Genomic DNA, 19,253 nt, shown 5'->3' on the forward strand with positions numbered 1-19,253 from the left:
GATTATTTGTTTATATTTTAGTGGCTGACACAGTATAAACACTGGGTTGCTACTCACTATTCCAAGGATTACAAAGCACCAGTCTTTATTATCATAGTCTCTCACTTTTGTTAAGAATGCTAATTTTCAAAAGATTTCACAGCACAGTACCCAAGTCTAAGCAAGGCTTCTGCTGATGCTGCCTATTGCACAGGCAGAACTGTAGCACCCTAAAGACTTACCTTACAGTAAACCTCAAAATACCATATGCCAAATTGGTTTTTATATGGGGAATGGACATCCATTCAGTTATCATCAGTCACAGGAGGGAAGACAACAAGAGGTGAAACTCCTCTTTGTGCAGCCAATCTGCTCTACAGTCTTGCGCAAAACAAGTTGTGGTTTTTTTCATAATTATAGAAAGTAATAAATAAAACTTAAGAAGTAATTGGAGGGTATTTCCTTAGTTTATGTAAAGACAAAAGCAGTGATCATATAGGCCACTATGCTTTTTAATTTTTTTTTCACTAAGATAAAATGTAACAGATTCCTTAGTAATCTCAGACAAAATCCCAGACTTGTGACATAGCTTGCCTGTTAAAATTTTTCTATGAAGCTATCTCTGTCTTCCCCGTTTTGGTCAAAACATGTGTTATTTTCATTACCATAAGTCTCATCACTATTGTAAATCACCAGCAGGAATTCTTTTTTACAAACAATGAGGAACATATAATAATGGATCCAAATCACAATATACACAGATGATGCAAATAATTTCAAATACAGTATTTTATTCCTCAGTGGTTACAGCTGTTGACAAAAGTGTCTCTCTCAATTCCTGAAAAAAATCCCCAGCCTTTTTTTTTTTTCAGTTCTTCAACAAACAAAACAATATTTAGGTATTCACTAAGTGCGAATAAACACAAAAATGTTCACAAACATGTATGAAAATCTTTTACTTAAAACAGAATTTTTGAAAATAAATTTTTTCCCAAACAAAACTTTAGGTTTAAATCAATTACTTTCATGGTGTTATTGCATCATTTGAGAAATTAAAAGGATATCTTCTGACAAGGGGACAGCAAAGGATACCTCCATGAAATATGGTGGTGCTTACTTTAGTTTTCAACTACTGGCTTCACATTCTGAAGTTACTTAGGAAAAACTGAAATGGCCAGATTAAAGAAGAAAATCTCCAGGCTATTTGTATTTCCGCATTTTACATGGTCATCATACATATAACCAAAATATGATACTGAAATAATTTAACTGTTAGAATTTAAATGGGCATGCACCTGCTTCACTTGATGATTTACTTCATTCAGATCTGTCCTGCCTACTACAAACAGGATGGACTGATGAGTGTAAAAACACAAGGCACATTCACATATGCAGTTATAACAATCCAACTAAACTGCTGTAACCTTGTGTCCTAAGACTAATGAAACCTTAAAGCATATTTGTTTTTCCAAGTGTATTTCCTTGATGAAGCCACATGCTTGACTGCTGATGACTTGTAGCAAAAAGTAACACTGAGATGAGCAAACAGAATTTGATTTAAGGCTTTGGTGGTTAAAAACTGCTCTCTTTTCCTTTGCAGACCAATACTTTGTTCCAAGGCCAGCAGTCTCATTTGGTATGTCGTCAGTTTGGGAGCTTTTCCAGAAAATTAGGGAAAAACCAAGCTCAGAATCAAGAGAATCAGTACTGTTTTCCCACCTGACCCATGTGAGGTCTCTCCATAGACTGCAGAGGCTGCCAAGGGCTTAGGCCAGTAAGAAGCATGGAAAAAATTTGGCAAAGGAACTACAGCACTGGCAGTGGGTACCATTAACCCATTATCGCAAAGGTTCACATCCCAGCTAACATGTTTTAGCAAGCAAAACTTCTGCTTTTTGTCAGGTACCTGCTGCCACCCTAAAGCCTGGGTAAAGCCCTATCTATCATATTAGTAGTAGCATTCTCAAGCAAACTGATAAGAGGGGAAATGACAAGAGAAAAACTTTTGAAAGACAATAATTTGATTTGGAACAGAACTTTACATTCATGCATGAAGTTGCCAATGAAGCAGGACATGATATGTATGTTTATGAAGGTAAAAAAACATCTTTAAAGAATACCAATGGACATCAATAGGAAATTTGTGCAGAAAGAACTTGTAACTGAGGAACATAAATCCAAAACAAAATCCTAAAGTTCAACCTGCAGTTATTCCTACAAGTGCTTCAAGTCTGCTGTGCTATTTAATTATCAAACACACCAGGTCAATCAGATGCCTTCCTGTATCTCTCTGTAGTGACCTGACCCTGATAAATGCTGACATGAGAAATACTCAGGCATCATCCCCTTTCTACCTCTGTTCTCAGCAGAGGCCTCATAATGGGGGAGATCTAAAAGACATTGGGCAGCAATAACTGACTTTTTAAAGTGACAGCTCTAAATTTAATTCCTGTCTACAGATATTTACAGCCATGATGGTGTGACAGCTAACTGCTTTTAGACTAACCGTGTATGCGAGGGGAAGGCACCCACATCATATCAAGACAGGGCTTCTTTTAGGTTGGCAGAGAGAGAAAAGGCACCTGCTGCATGAAGTGTCCTATTAACTTATCAACCAGGCAGTTGGTGACTCCCAAACACAGAACAGGCAGGGGAGAAGATGGTAATTTAAAAAAACAAGGGGAAAGAAAAAAAGGCGAGAAGAAATGTCACATTCTTTCTTACGTAGATCAGCTTATTCAAACTTTGTGTCTCAAAGCTGATACACAAGGATATACACATGAATTCATACCAGACATGATGGCTGCAGCCTTTCTGCACAATATGATTTTAAAATATTTTTTTATGAAACATCAGAAAAAACAGGTAAAATGAAAATATGACAGTCTCAAAACTCACTATCCGTTTACAGTACATGCTCTAACCATTAGAGTGTCTGATACATTATGAACACAAAAAACAAACTGATTTGACTAATTTGTGTAGAGTATTAATTTACAATGCTACTATAATGTGAAGTTCTGCAAGAATAATCAAATCCAACTGAATAATTTTGACCAAAGCCTTAAGGATTTTATCATTTGAAATTAAAATTCATTTACATGTCCCACATGAAAATTATGAACTAAGAACAATGAGATGAAGAGAACAAGCCTGAAAGCAGCATTCTTGACTTTTTAAAAGTGGTTTCATCCAGTTCTTAGGCCTACTTTGTTTTCTCTACATAACATTTTGGAGCAGGAGTGCAGACATGCAACATGCAATAAATTAGAGAGGTCTGACCATTAATATATTTTTGTTTGTTTAGAAAGGGTTTTATTCAGTTTTCTGAGACTTATTTTAAATAAAATGACATAATAAAAAACACCATATAAGCAGTATGAAAAACAAGGACTTTAGTCATCAGATTTTAGTATAAAAGTTCTGTTCAGTTAACTAAAAGAACTAAGGGAGAACATCAGTTGGTCTAATGAAACGACTCATATGGTCATACTTAATTCTAACCAAAACCCAATTCAACGTATCTAAATTCCTAGTACCAGTAAACACCACCACTGTATTCTGCCAGTTACTCTTTAAGATTTATGGTAATTTAGTATCTTCGGTAACCTCCCCCGCCTCTTCCACCATATGGATCACCATAGCCTCCCCTGCCACCATAACCTCCTCTGCCACCTTGGAAGCCACCCCCACCCTGATATCCACCCCCACCCTGGTATCCACCCCCACCCTGGTATCCACCCCCACCTTGGTAGCCACCCCCACCTTGGTAGCCACCCCCACCCTGATATCCCCCCCCCACCCTGGTATCCCCCCCCACCCTGGTAGCCACCCCCACCTCTTCCACCACCTCTGAAACCTCCACCTCCTCCTCCTCTACCCCCTCCACCCCCCCAGTTACCCCTTCCACCACCACCACCACCCCCCCAGCCACCTCTTCCACCGCCTTCTTGTCTTTTTTGCCATGGAGGCATTTCAGGAGGAGGTGGTTCAATCTCTGTTGGTCTGCCTCCACGGTCAGGGACTCTGCCCATCAGAACCTGTATGAAAAAATTGGTCATTTTCAGAGATAAAAATAGTAGTAATAACTCAGTAAGACACAGGATTTTCTCCTGTGGACAGAGAAATGCTGCCTGATGTTTTCAGGAAATTTGGCCCCTCACTGCAGTACTTGACAGCAGAACCACTATCTTCTGTCCTTGTAACACCACAACAGAACTCTAAAAGTGTTTTCGTTTTTCACCTCTAAAGCAGAAATGACTGCAGCTAGCCGGCTCATATTACTTTTGTGACATTTTTATAAAGAACACACCTGAAGTATTAGCATTGCAATAAACAACATACATAATTCATATGTAATATATATAAATACACATATATATTCATATAGAAAAGACTTAAGATGTGGCTCTTCTACTTAAATTTCAAAGCTCAAGTTCAAACCTAATCAGCCAACAAAAAAACCACTGACAAACTGATGTGCAATTCTCAAATGTACACCAGTTTGTCCAACATTAGGAACTACTTATACTCAGTAAAGAGCCAGAACATACAAAATATGCAATAGGCTGCAGTAACACTTCCAACAAAAGATAAAAAAAAAGAGGCGTCTTGACTATGGCAGGTATTACTCAGTGTATGAAAAGAGAAACTGCACTGGACAAGGTTAAACAAAACAAACATCTTTGAAGAAAAAACATGTATCCAAGTAGGTCTTTTTGTTGTTGCTTTCATCTTTCCTAAACTCTGTGTGATCAATGTTAACATTCCCTGATCAGTCCCAGGCAGTCCAACTAAAGTCCTCTCAAGATAAAAAACCCACCTTTCTCTCAGATCCTACAATAAATTAAGAAATTTCAGAGTGGTAGGGATCAAAACATATTAAAGGGTATCTAAATAAGGCAAAAAAATTTAGAAAAATCTATAAATAAAGGATCGATAAAAGCAGGTTTAATCACATTTGAATGCTGAAAACTCCCATCACTACTTGCAAACTTCAGCTTTTATCACACACAAGAAAGCAGCAATGTTGATTCATTACTGCAGCCAAACTATGTAATTTTACTTTGCAGCAAAACGACATTTCTACAGAAACTTTTGTGATTTATAATGCACGGATGAACTAGAGATGTGGGTTTACAAACCAAACAATAATATACTGGCAAGGCAGCCCAGGAACTGATACCACAAGTACTTTTATGTATCATTGAGCTGTGCAGCTCCACTGAACTCAAGAGGTCATTTACACACACATGTACAGCCTCCCACATTGCTCCCCTTCACCTACACTACTCTCTTTCATCCTGTTGCATGACTGACTGTCTAGGAAGATAAGAAAACCTACTTTCTGCAATATTTACTGGAATACTGCAAACCTTCCTTTCTTAAATGGAAAAAATGAAATTAAAGTACCAAGCAAAACCAGTGTACTTCCAGAATCCCTTTCCATAGGTCTGTAAATCCTCATGTCCATTTATCACATGCCAGAGAAGCATACCTTGTTGATGGCACAGGCAGTCTTCTCCCGCGTTGATCCACTACTTGTTCTTATGATCTTGGACAGATCCTCACGAGCAGCAAGGAGGTGAGCTAATGTAATGGTGGACTTTGGAGACAATGCATAGCGCTTGGGCTGATAGATCCGTGCTATTTCATCTGTTTTTACCTGAAGGATAACATCAAACACAACTTACTCGCCAGGTATCGAACACACCAACAGACTTACTACAAACCAAGAGCTGGTCTCAGTAAGTTTCACTTTGAACACAAGGTGTAGCTTCTGAAAATACAAACTGTATTCCAAAACACAGTGCCAGTCATCACCAGCTCTCTTCCTGTTGGTGGAGCTATTACACAGAAAGTGCTGCTGATTATGTTTAATTGATGCTGAAACTTAGCACCAGTACAAAAGAAACTCCTCTATCCACTGGCATCAAACAGATGCTTTAATGTCTTCCAGCATGTCTACAGATTAAAACTCAAGGAGTCCATACAGTTCTCTCAATAGCTTTACATAACCATAATCAACAGATCACTTCTAAATGTGATGAAAACAGAGCAGCTTCAAAGAAGGTAAATTTGTGGAGAAAACCTGAAAATATATCAATGCAGCAGAACACTTATGCAAGCCATGAAAAGAGGACAACATTAGATTTTTTTTCCAAGCATGCTTTGATGTTTCATTTATTTAGCAGAAAATAAAAATAAATATACTTTCTGGGAAAATCGAGAATGGCCTTCATTTGATATTGGCTAGAACAAATAATAGATGCTGAACCTGTACAAGACTGTTTTGCTAGGTAATTACTCCATCATTTGTGAGCCCATTTCAGTTTGCAAACTTACCCCTCTTGGATACTGAACAAGTTACAAAAACCCGAAAAAGATCCCCAAAATGCCACACCATCCAAAGCAGAGAAACATATCAATGTCTATTTAATGGTGGGGCACAAAAGGCAAGCTAAATTTTAAATTTTTTTAAAAAGACAACAGCTTGTCTCTTGGCTTAAAAAAAAAGTAAACTCTCTAAATTACACCAATGCCAGAACATTTTCAAACCCCAGTATCTTTTCAAAGATGGACATCCTTCAAGAGAAATGGGGGAAAAAATTGAAAACAGTATGTAACTTTGAATTAGTATATAACTTGGTTATTTCTGTAACTGCATATATTTCACACCAACAGTCTTTTATAAGGCAGGAAAATGAATCATCTGACTACTTTATCATCAAAAATAATTTTAAACTTTTGTTCTATTTCCAAAGGGCATTCATTGTTTTTGCACACTGAATGGAACAATAGCAAGTGACAAAGTTTTAGGATGCTTAAGTTAGTCATCAGTCACATCAGCTACATTTCAGAAGTACACTTTAAATTTGAAGATACATAGTTGCATTGGTGCGGCCTTAAGGAAGTTATACAAGTAGGGACCTCTCCTGGCTCCTTTGAGCTAAATGCCCGTTTTCCTCTCTTGCAGCACAAAAGCATTCACAACCCCTTCAGAAATTAAACTGAGCTGTTCCAACGCAGCACAGCAGCACCTAGACTCATGTCTTCCAGGGATACTTAGTGAACTTCATGAACTTGATTATGCATGTGTCAATGACAAACTGTAATGTCACAAAGACTTATAACAATCCATACTTTCAGTAAACTTTCCAAGTTTTAAGATTTATCCATCTTAAGTTTTCTAAATAAACCTTTGGAAGAAAAGCTGCTCTTGCCACTCATGAGCAAAATCATCTGCCTCCAGCTTCTCACATGTCTTCATCAAATTACAAACTTCGTGTATCTTATCTCCCAACTCTTTTGGATACAAACAAGACACATTTCCATCTTGGAAATATCATGACTATTTCTTAATATATAGAGTTCTACAAAATAATACAATTGAAATGATCACAATTAAAGCAATACCAGCAGAACAAATACAGTGGAGTGCTTTTGAATTTTTAGTGACCTGAAGGATTACGTGCAATTGTGTGATTTTCTCACACAAGCTGCTATTCAAATAACCTGTTCAACTGAACAGCTGTTCACCTAGCAGCACTGAATCCAAGACAGGGGGCAGCCACTGTAACCTCTCAGACTTTATGAACAGTCACTTTTTATACCCAATCTATATTAAGGCCCAGTGTTTGTCTTACTTTTGCATCTGAATGAGAAGTGCTGAGGTTCCCTCCCAGTTTACTTCATTGGAGGGTGTTAGATAAAGAAAACAGAGAGACGGGAACTTCAACTAAAATGAGAAACCCTAACAAAGGATGATATAATTTCTAACTGTGAAGCTACAAACAGTCACCAAGGATGGACTGTGGCACCTGATTAAATCCATTCCCTTCCTCAACACCTAGGATTTGGATACTACAACTTGAGATGAGAAACGGGCTGGAAAAAAGATAACAGTGATGGAAGTGTATTTGTGTCTTTACACAATATGCATATTCTGTAGGAAGACTTGGGCAACAGTAGCAGACTCCCACCTACAGGAAGCAAAAAGTACATCAAGTTTACCTTTGCTCTATCAGACCAGCCAAAAGACTGCACAGTCACATCAAGCCTCTTCATCAACATCCGCCGTCGACACTCGTACTCACTGCAAAGAGCATCATTGATTTTTTCCAATCTTTCCTGCAGTGTTACAATAAGAAATTCAAACAGTCAAATACATAAAGTTATAGAAATCAATTCAAAGTTAACCCCATCCATCAACTAAGATGTCTATCTCGAGGTGACCACTATAAACTACGTGGCATCTATGTAATGCTACAGTAGTATGTATATACAAAATTATTTGAAAGTGAACAATGGATGAATCAACACAAGGTCTGTTTTATAAGGTCAATTCTGGAAGCATATGATTATCATTGTTAGTATTTAGGAACTGAATTTTAGTATTAATATTCAGCAATAGAACAGTGACTATAAAAAGGCAAAATTAAAGAAGCCATATCCATTTATTTTGACCATCCTGTTAAATACTGAAAAGAAATTGTGAAATTTTTCTTTACCACTTGGTCAGAGTTCAGAGGTTTTGTTAGCAGTGATTTCCCCACATAGTTATTTTTAACTTTTGAGAGGATGTCCTTTATCTGAAAAAAAAACCAAAACACATACATCTCAGAACACAAATGATATTTAGAATTATTTCAGCAAAATTTGTTATAATGTCATTTTGCTACTCACAAGATCAAACACAGCATGTTTGTTTTAGCAGACTCGTGAAAACAGACACACGTTTTCTGGCTTATGATCCACTATAAAATGATTTCCTGAATACTTTTATAAGATGACCAGCCTCTATACAAAAATATTTTATGACACATCACTTCCTCATTAACAGAACAAAAGTTATATAGCAAATTTATCAAGTGTATACAAAAAGTGAGACTAGCTAAATTACTCATTTTAGTTACTACTAAGTGTTATAGCTACAACAATTGGACATTCAGAGCTCTGTTGCCAAATGTTACACAGGGCTACAAAAAAATCTGGTAACGGGTGCTACTAAGAAAGGCAGGAGATATGACAGGTATGCAGTCATTCCTTCTCATTAATTTTATTCTACTCTTATAATTGGTTTCAGCTAACATGATGTTTAAAACTTCTGCACTCACTCCAAAACAAATTTGCTTATACTTCTTCCACTAGTTCTTGTCCTCAATAATTAGCCCTTTCTTACCTTCCAACCATTGCATTCTCCTCTCTCATTACAAGAAACCTCTACCTCCTCTTCTTGAGTGAACTTCCTTTGGCAAAGCTCTTCTAAAATCATTACCATGAATGCCCACAACACATGTACATAACTTGAACATTATCCAACTGATTTTTCAGCTGGAGTTGACTTCATGCATATTACTGTTCCTGCAAGTCTAATGGAGAGAACTACATCTTCATTTGTTTTAGCAAACAGCCACAGGGAACCAAGCAAAATGACTAAAGCTAGAGTTAATTTTTTTTTATATGTCAAAGAAAGGATTAAGGTAGTGCATGAGCTACAGTAAAACCTGTAAATGGGGACAGCCATGAGATACATTTGCAAGGATTATAAGACCTCATGTGGGCACACAGGCATTTATACATTTGTCATAAAGGCATGGTTCAAAATTCAGTTTTGAGCTTCACATGTTACAGAAACATCATCTCTACTGATTGCTATAAAAAAAATTCCATAAGTCAAAAACTGAATTCTAGAGCACCTAGATAATTGCTAAAATAAATACTTAGCAAATCAACTCTCATATGTCAGGATTTTTGTAATTATATTTTTTTTTTTGCATATATGAAGAAAAAATCTGATCTCAAATTTTGTGTGAAAACCAAGGTGTATGCATTTTGTTCTTTCTTTTTTCATTACTGCTGGGCAGCACTCTGGAAGTATAAAAATACAATATCTCAGAAAAAGTCTGAGGTAAATATATTGTGCAGTGAACAAATTAAGGGAAAACATGTTTTGACTCCATCAGAAAAGACTGCCTAGTAGTATCTGAAAAGTGTAAACCTGATTATTGTAATACTCCCTGGTATTATATTTCTTTCATATCAAAAGAGATTACAATAAGGGGTGATGCTTAGCTCCATGTACCATACTAATCCCAACACTCCTCTTTCTCTGATAATTCTTGCTTCTCTGTAAACTTTTTTTTTCACAAAAACCATTCCAAGATTTTCTGTCTTCTGAATGTAGCCAGTTGTTTTTTTTTTTTTTTTGCTAAAGCATGTACACGGTGCCATATTTCACTCCAAAATGCAAATGTACCTAAGCACAAACTATGTTATAATTTAAATAAATGTCTGAAGAATCAAAATCTAAAGTTAATAATCAGCAGTAGAAAAAGACCAGTATGACAGCAAGAGATGAACAAATCAGTAATTAGTATAGAAGAAGGAATGAACAGCAGACAAATTAAAAATTCTGAGGGGCAAGAGGTGTCTGCTCATACACCACTGAGGTCAGAAATATTACCTCAAAGGTTGAAAGGGAGTCTATCAAAATGAGACCAGCTGCTGAAACAAAAACCAATACAACAAAATGAAAAATCCTCAATGTAATTTACAGTTAAGAGTGTGAAAGAAGATCTGAAAAACAGTGATGCTGAACACTACCTAGAGATTAGAATTGTTGTAAATTAGCAGCTGCAAGGACAGCAAGAGGTAAATGCAACACTGGGCTCCACATACAAAAGCCACACATTCTGCCATCACAAGTCAATCACTGCTGATTTCCATGAACTGAAGGGAAAGGAAATTTAGAGTGAACAATTAAGGAAGATAATCAATGAAAATCAGAACTAGAAGAAACAAGAGTAGCTAAATGAAACAATCCTTTAGTGACTTCCCCCCAGTTTCGTTTTCTTTCCAAGTTAAGAGAATACCTATGTAATTTTTACCAGCACAGCTCTACTAATCAGTAACACTTAAGGAGGAATCTCTCCACTGATGAACTGGTCTATGTTTTTGACACACTGTAAAGACTGAATGAATCTCCACTTACTCCTCACCCCCATCAGCAGGGCTCATGGGGAAATCCTACAGCTACAATGGTAAAATAAACTGAGCTGTCTTACAGCTTCAGAATACACTGTCCAGCCATGACTGATGACAGAGGTATGAGCACAGGAACTCTGACACACAACAGTCTGCCAGAGGACAAGAATACAATGGATGTGAGAATCTATGCTACAACTCACATTTCCTCACATGATAGTTGCCCTGGGTTGAGAAGGATATGCAGGAGTTTAAAAAACCCACCACAATCCAGAAGGAAGTCTGTACATGTAAGTGGGAATAAAACCAAATGCAAACTCAAACAAAATAGCAGTGAAAACATACTCAAAGAAATATAAAACAAATTGCAATAGGCAAATTATCCTCACTTTTTTACAGATTCAGGTGTAAAAAGCACACCAAATAATTAAAACTAGATGTAGGCAACTATATTTGACCATTTCTCATACTGTGTAATCAATGACCTTAGTAACACTAAAAATTTATGGGATTACTTTGGGAGTCTACACAATCTCTAAATATAAAATGAAAACATACAAGCAGTTGGATCTGCTTGAGACAAAAATACCAAATTCAAATATGCTGCATAAAAATAAACAGCTATTCTATGGTTACCAAATAAAGTGTATCTTTATTGAGCACGACATTTCTCATTTGTTTTGTAATTTTGTACTACTGAAAAAAAAAATTAGCTCACATTCCATTACCACATTCTATGTATTTATTAAATATCCTCATCTTCTGTCAAAACAGAGCAGTCATTTTTACATTTAACACATTTTGCACAGAAAAACATCAATATGTATGCACCTCTGGCGTTTTCTGAGATTTTGAAAAAACCTGACCTGCAGAAAGGTGTCATGTTATTAATTTAAAAGAGCAACACTTTAATGAAAGAAGGTTCCCTTAATTAGTCATAAGATGTACTGTACAGTGGCAGAGAGAACACCTAAAATCCTAAGCACAAAATATTTTTAAGCCTCTCTTTCATTTACCTGCAGATACATTCAGTGTTCATCTAACTTTTAATACATTTTTGTTTGACCCTGATGTGCGATGAACAGGACAACTCTTCAGTATTGTTCCCTACATCAATATTTACTGTCCAGGCACCATTACATCTGTAAAATTACTATAGATCAACAGTCAAATGAAACACATTCATTTAAATATTAGTAAATTTTAGGATGCATACCCAAATATTTTAAAAAATATTCTTCTCACATTTCACTTAAGTGTTATGTTAGCTTAATTTTGACTTAGTTTGCTCAGTAGCCCTTTGTAGTTTCTTTCCATTCTACTGATATGTGAAAAGTAGCAGAGTACTTTAATAATGTGGGCAAAAAAAGTTCAGAAGTCTTTTGAATAATATCACATTAAAAGCTTTTTGAAATGAACAGTATTAGAATGCAATTTTGTAAGAAGTTGTGAAATTAACACTAAATTGATTGGAAAACAGCCAGATGTAAGCACTACTTACAAAGCACAACACTGGCATGAACTTTTCTGAATCTTTCATCAATGTTCATTTAGAACTTATAGAGGTTTTGGCACTAAATTTCCGACTGACTCCTAGATTCCCCCTCTGTAAATATACTTTACAAGTATCTTAAACAACTGAAAAATTACTATTAGTTTTTCAGTACTATGTAATAAAATAAGATATACTTAGTGGAAGAAGGCTGTAATACTATTTATCTCACTTTCTCAGGTATATTGATAACCACTACCCTAGGTAATTACAGGAGATGCAAAAGATACTTGCTATGATTGTACATTCAAAGTTTGAGCTACTATAAAACTCATTTTGAATGACAAAAGCAATTCTGATTATAAACTGGAAAATCACTTTAAACAATAAATGTTCTAATGTTCCATACCAAAACACAGTGTGTGATCTGGCCTTTGGTAGGTTGCTGCTGCACAGCCAAACTATTCTCAGAACTACTCCCACAGCTACTGACAATGCTGAAGATGCTAGACAGAGACAAAGAGTAGACATGTTGAAATGCCACAGATACATTTGCAGATACACTAAATAAAAACACTAGAGCAGCATGTAAGTCTGTATTATGAATGATATAATACTAAACATCAACTGTGCAATTTTATGCAGAATCTAATTAAATAAAAAAACAAAAAATATTTTGAAAAATAAATTGAACATTTCAAGTGAATTTCTGTGAGCATATTTTAAAAAGTAGCAAAATGGTGGTCTTAAAAAAAAAAGTTTAAAAAGCCAATGAACTTTAATTGGTGGCACTATCTTTCTAAAGCAACTATACCTCTAAGTGTAGATCTCTAACTCTGTCATCTATCAAAATAACTAAACTTGTCCTATATTAAAGTAATGGCTGAAGGACAAGCCAACACATAGCAGGAATTCTCCAAAATGTCTTACGAGGTAAGAAAAAATCCTTTGTTTATAAGGGATGAAACACAGAGAGAACAAATTATACTATTAATTTGGAGTCACAGAATATGAACCAAATGCTTTTGCCACCTTTCTACACTCTGAAGTGAGTACAAGTGGTATAACCACTGTGGAACTAACAGACCTGAAAACTATTGGAAAACAGTCCAGGCACTATTTAGGAAAAAACAACCAAAATCAAAGTTAAAACACTTTAAGATTCCACTCATTTTAGTATTTCTGAAAGTGTAACAGTTTATACAAACTGGGATGGCAACACCATGCAAATTCAAGCCTGTGATGCTGTCTGACAGGAAATGTTGGACTTTGCAAAAGGTGGCAAATACCAGGTGCCAAAGAAAACGTTTTAGTATCACTATGTGTGCATGAAGGAAATGGTGCTCCAGGTCTGGTCTTGCTGTCCCACAACTGCAGAACTGGAATCCTCTCCCTGTAATGGGATGAAACTAAAACTGCACCTCAGAAGCGAAGCAAGAAATTGAGCAAGGAAGGCCATTGGCCATGGCTGCAGCCTATAAACACTCATGGATATAAACACAGCTAACACCCACAGAGGGAGACCAGCAGAATCAGACCATTAGTTATCAGCTTTAACTCTGACATTTTCATTCCCAGAACAGTGCTAGAATTGTTTCTTCATCCCTTCAAAAATATTTACTGAATGCAAAGATTTCCTTAGAACTAAATAGATCAAGCATAGTTACAGTGTAGGAATAGGCAGTTCCATTTGCACCTGGGTGATGCCTTTTATAAATTAATCTATTAGAGGTTTTGTCTTGTCACAGTGAATGCAGATATATGAAAACCATGCAAGTAACAGGCCCTCTCCCCAAAATCTCTGAATGTTCAGCTGCCCACTGGTTGATGAGGAAGAAGGAAAAAAACAAGCACAATCATATAAAATTATTAAATTCAAAGACTCAGAAGCAGATGGAGTTTTTACGCCAGCCTTAAGGGGGGATCAGTCACTCTCTCCCCAAACACTAGAGAGAGATGAAGAACAAAACTTTTAGCTGTCTGACATGGAAGGTAAATTCCAACTCAAGAGCTATTTACATTCTGCAGTAAGGAAATCAGATCACATCAGTGATCCTTGATGAGTTAGAACCTGAGGGACACAATGGAAAGCACTATCTTGCTGACTAAGGTTTAAGTTGGTTTATTCACTGAGTCCTGGCAATTCAGGCATTTTCATTCTCTTCTGCAACTAGGGCAATAACACCAACAAATCCATATTTGCAATTAAAAAATTAATAAACTAAAAAGAACTAATTTAACTTTTGGATATTAAATTTAAATACATCCCAGAAATGACTACAGGCATATAAATGCACAATCACTTATTACTTGAAGTTTTCTGTTTGCACATTTGGGTAAGAGGAAAACTTATACCTTAAACTTGCACTTTAAAGTATGTCTGATGTGGTACATTGCAACCCCAGGGAAATGCTGAAGTGCTTCACCTCATAACTAAAACAGTTTAACTTAAAACACTAAGCTGGCTTTCAGAATTAAAATTCTTTTGCACTTGTCAGATAGGGCTTCTGTAGGTGAGACTGCTGGGCCCTTAACTCTATGATGGATGCTTACAGATATAGTGCTTACAGTTCAGAGAGATGTAAAAGCCCATACCTTTTGTTCCACACTGGTTAACAAGGGAGGAATACCAGAAGTTGAGGAGTTTGGCAGACCCAGTGCATCACAAACAGCTTGCACTTCCTGAATAATTTCATTGTGCTTGTCCAAATGAGAGCCTTTAATTTTCTTGCTCTGCAGTATCTTTAAAGCCTGAAGTTCTGTACTTAGAAATACTAGAGAGAAAAGCATTATAAAGGCAGATTTAGAGACATGTAAGTATTTCTGCATCCACATTTTCAGTACAGCTACAATATATACATTTGTAAGGTAACCATGATAAAAGGGAGACTTTCTCCTGAACGTGTTGGTATGTTTCCTATTCTTTACCTCAGTTTTCTCTCACATGAATTCCTACCTTCAGTCTACATGCTGCATTTAACTGTTCAACTCCCTTCTGCCACCAGACCCCAAGTTCTTTGGATAATTTTATATTACCACACTGGTTCCTGCTGCCACTCCTTTGTCCAAGTCCAATTGAAACTTAGATGTTATTTCTCTCAATTCTGCTTTCAGCACCTTCAAATTGAGCAGCATTTTTGTTCAAGCTGCCCTGAAACCTCTCAGAAACATAGGAAGAAAGGTCTCTGTTTAGGTGAGCTGAAACAACTGAATCAAGAGAGGGATCAGGAGTATGCTTGCACCAGAAATATGTACCAAAATTATGGTTGCACCATACTTTTAAAATAAATTTTAGTTTCTGCTAAAACAGCTTTCTAATGCTGCTTTATTTTTCACTTTGCACAAGTGAGTTGATTCATACTGAGCTTGTATGCAATGACTGTACAAATCAACTAAAAACACATAAAGAATGCTTCAGTGCAAATTGTACAGTTATGATAAAGCATGCACCTAAAATACTGTATTAAAAATAAGAAAAATTAGTGGTACTCACACAGGAGTTTAAGACAATCTTCCTTCTCTTTTAATCTGTCTTTGATGTCTCCAGACACCAGTGAGGAATATGGACAAGACATTTCTCTCAGAAAGCCACTAATTTCAAGCTGAAAGCTCTCTATATCTTTCACACCTATGGAAATTAATGCACAGTTAATGGCTTTTTACAGAAACGTGAAACCCCAATCTAATTTTTTTAACATACACTTATATTGCAGACTTCAACAGTCCAAAGATTAACCACCTACCACCCCAGTTACATTTTTTTTAAAAAGTCCCACATAGAAGTAGACATGCCTTCTAATAGTATCTTGTACTCATGCTTTGAATGAGGTAATGCTACAGCAGTCAGTGAAGACATGAACACAAATGAACATCAGTAGGAAGTGAACAGTTTATGTCACTAAATAGTGTGTCAATGTAACTAATTTTCTGATGAAGAAATAGTAAGAGTCACGAACCCATTGTTTTCAGTTAATGGTTTTAGTTCCACTACTTTTTTGGTGAAAACATAAGTAATATAAAATCTCATCCAAAACTCCAGGACTAGACAGAAATAATCAGGCAGTGCTACTGAGCACCTCACACACAGTGCTGACTGGAATATGTGCTAGACCAACTGCCAGAAAACACGCAGCACTCCAATTTATGCCATCAAAATATGATTACAGGCATGAATGTAGCTTTTACATTTATGTATCTCTAAAACCACCCCAAATCACCTTCCTTCTCCATTTTGAAACAGTCTTCACAACACAAGACTAGAGCACACAAATATCAGCCTGAGTTTGGCTATCTTTCACGTTTCTTGTAAACTTCAACACTGTAATTTCAGTATTAGCTGAACAATATGGGTCTAAATCCACTGAACAAATACTAAATTAACATTCATATACCATCTGCTGCAGTGATGCTTTCTTCCATATTACAAAGTGACTTTATCTGGGAACCTAACCAAATGCAAAGCTCAAAAAATTCTGGTGAAGACAATCCATTTTCTGCTGCTTTCTTCAGGGCATCCTCCTCCAACAGGGCACCTGTGTACCTGCACAGACAGATAAACATTAGTAATAAGGAGTAAGCGTTAACATAAAATATACATATTTTCAAATTATCTTACTCTAAGATGGTTGGTAACTACACTTAAAGGAATTAATCTTTTTACATTACTTTTATGAAGGGATAATTCAGACTTTTTTCTTCAAACGCACCAAAAAATTATTGGTCATTTGTAAGCAAAATAGTTTGTCAGAAAATACGAGACAGGCATTTTCACATGCGTACGTGAACGCAGACTTTGATCTCTCAGAACAAGCCTGACAGAGAACTCAAGTATTAAGCGTTTAGTGAAATTTCCTTCTTACAGTAACAACTGCCTGCCCTGGAGTACTGGGAATAACGAAACCGAAAAGTAAATTGGGCACATCGGAAGCACGTCGCGGGAGGAGGGCAGCTCCCAAGGCCGAGGGGCTGCCCGCGGTGTGCAGCGGCCCCGCAGCGCCCTGCCCTGCCCGCACCGCAGCCGGGAGCGCAGCCCACCGAGACCCGGCCCGGCCCGCCGAGCCCGGGCCCTTCCTCTGCCGGCCCGCGCTCCCCTTCGCTCCCGCCGCCGGCCCGGCCTCTCGCCCGCGGCCCCGGCCCCTGGCAGGGGGAGCGGCCGCTGCTCCCCGGTTACCCCAAGGCCTCCAGCGCGTCCAAGATGTCGCTCTCCATCGCCGGGCCCGGCGGCAGCTCCCTCATGCCGGCGCCGCGCCGCGCGGTGCGCGCCTCAAAGCGCCCCTCCGCAACCCGCGCCCGCCGCCGCGTTCCGCTGCTGCCGCCGCCGCCCGGGCCCGCCCCTCCCGCGGCGGCCGTGCCGCTCCCAGGGCCGCGGAGCGCCTCGGGGGGCAGCCCGGGGCTGGGGGAGCCTTCCGTGCCGCTCCCGGGGCCGCGGAGCGCCTCGGGGGGCAGCCCGGGGCTGGGGGAGCCTTCCGTGCCGCTCCCGGGGCCGCGGAGCGCCTCGGGGAGCAGCCCGGGGCTGGGGGAGCCTTCCGTGCCGCTCCCGGGGCCGCGGAGCGCCTCGGGGAGCAGCCCGGGGCTGGGGGAGCCTTCCGTGCAGCCCGGCTCTGCTGGGCCTCCCGGCGGGGCTGGGCTGGGCTCCTGGCCCTGCGGCTGTGCTCCGCGCTTGGCCCCAAACCCCAATCGCCCACCCCGCTCCGCCGGTACCAGCCGCCCGGAGAAACACAGAACATATATATGTGAGTCCACGTATATATATGTGAGTCCACAGCTTTCTCTGTCTCCATTCCTGAGTTTCCCATCTTTGGGGAAGGGAAAAAGAATAACGAGAACGCTGGCTGAAACCCGTTTTGTAACCATCTGTGCCCATGGGTGTGGACTTTGCCTTTGCCCCATGCCCTGTGCAATTTACAAACACAAACACAAAACCACAAGCTCACATGGGAGCACCAAAAGAAGAGGTCTCGGCATTCTACAGCCATTATTTTCCAGCAGAAGGCCTATGTGACTTCGCTGGGTCACCAGTGCCCTAGAGATTTGCAGTTTTTGTCAGAATTTCTTTTTCTGGACTGCCAGCAAGGCATCTCCCTCAGCAGTCAGGTAACTCTTGGAGCAAGGAAGAAATAGAGGTGCACAGCTAAGATTAGAAAATGAAGATAGCAATGGGTCAGCACGGACTTGAATCAGCTTGAACTGATGGCAGCTGTGTCTGTCTGCACAGCAAGGGGAAGATGAGAATTTTGGGGAAGGGTCTTCTGCCAATTGGTATGAAATCTCTATAGTTACAAGCTGCCTGTAATCTTGCTAAAAAAACAAAAGACATGGCTCAGTTTTCTAAAACCTCAAGCATTGACTTGAATAGGACAAGTCACAAATTGTTACACTGTTCAAACCTGCTTGAGAATTGTTCCTGCTGCCGAGCTTGTGGTGGGCACTCAGCCTAATGGCAAGGACGGGGTAGGATCCCATCCCCTCCTGGTCTGCCCTGCCAACAGAGATGGCTTTGGGTTCTACACAACCTGCCTGCTCCTAGAAGGGAAAATAAAGCTGCCCATGGAGGCACCAGCTGCACATTTCAAAAGATTCATTCCTTTGTCCTTTTCATATGCAGCACAGGAATAAAAAATGAGGTCTCTCGAATCCAAACAGGATGGAGCCAGACACCGTTTTAATGCAGGAGAGGTACAAGTAATTTGTAGTACCAAGAAACATTTAGCAGACAATTAATTGACCACTAGAGGGGATCATAGGAGTGGAGAAGGAGCTGAATGTACTACATGATAAATGCTTTCCTCTAATACAA

At 38.7% G+C, this 19,253-nt stretch overlaps 1 protein-coding gene across 4 annotated transcripts; it reads right to left on the reverse strand.

Moving 5' to 3' along the window:
* Positions 1 to 922: 922 nt before the first annotated feature.
* Positions 923 to 17,781, reverse strand: FAM98B (family with sequence similarity 98 member B). Of its 4 annotated transcripts, none has more exons than XM_079308088.1 (9): positions 17,628 to 17,781; positions 16,849 to 16,997; positions 15,951 to 16,085; positions 15,053 to 15,231; positions 8,490 to 8,570; positions 7,993 to 8,109; positions 5,477 to 5,644; positions 3,818 to 4,019; positions 923 to 3,726 (listed from the first exon to the last, which is right to left on the reverse strand). In XM_079308088.1, the coding sequence occupies exons 1-9, from the start codon at positions 17,690 to 17,692 to the stop codon at positions 3,572 to 3,574; spliced, it is 1,251 nt and encodes a 416-aa protein (XP_079164214.1). In that variant the 5' UTR covers positions 17,693 to 17,781; the 3' UTR covers positions 923 to 3,571. The 4 variants fall into 4 exon arrangements, with proteins under 4 accessions (XP_079164214.1, XP_079164215.1, XP_079164213.1 ...); XM_079308089.1 differs by having other exon boundaries at positions 923 to 3,709; positions 3,800 to 4,019; XM_079308087.1 differs by having other exon boundaries at positions 3,800 to 4,019.
* Positions 17,782 to 19,253: the final 1,472 nt, after the last annotated feature.

This window comes from Erithacus rubecula (assembly GCF_903797595.1).
Source record: "Erithacus rubecula genome assembly, chromosome: 6".
In the NCBI taxonomy this organism is placed as follows: Eukaryota; Metazoa; Chordata; class Aves; order Passeriformes; family Muscicapidae; genus Erithacus; species Erithacus rubecula.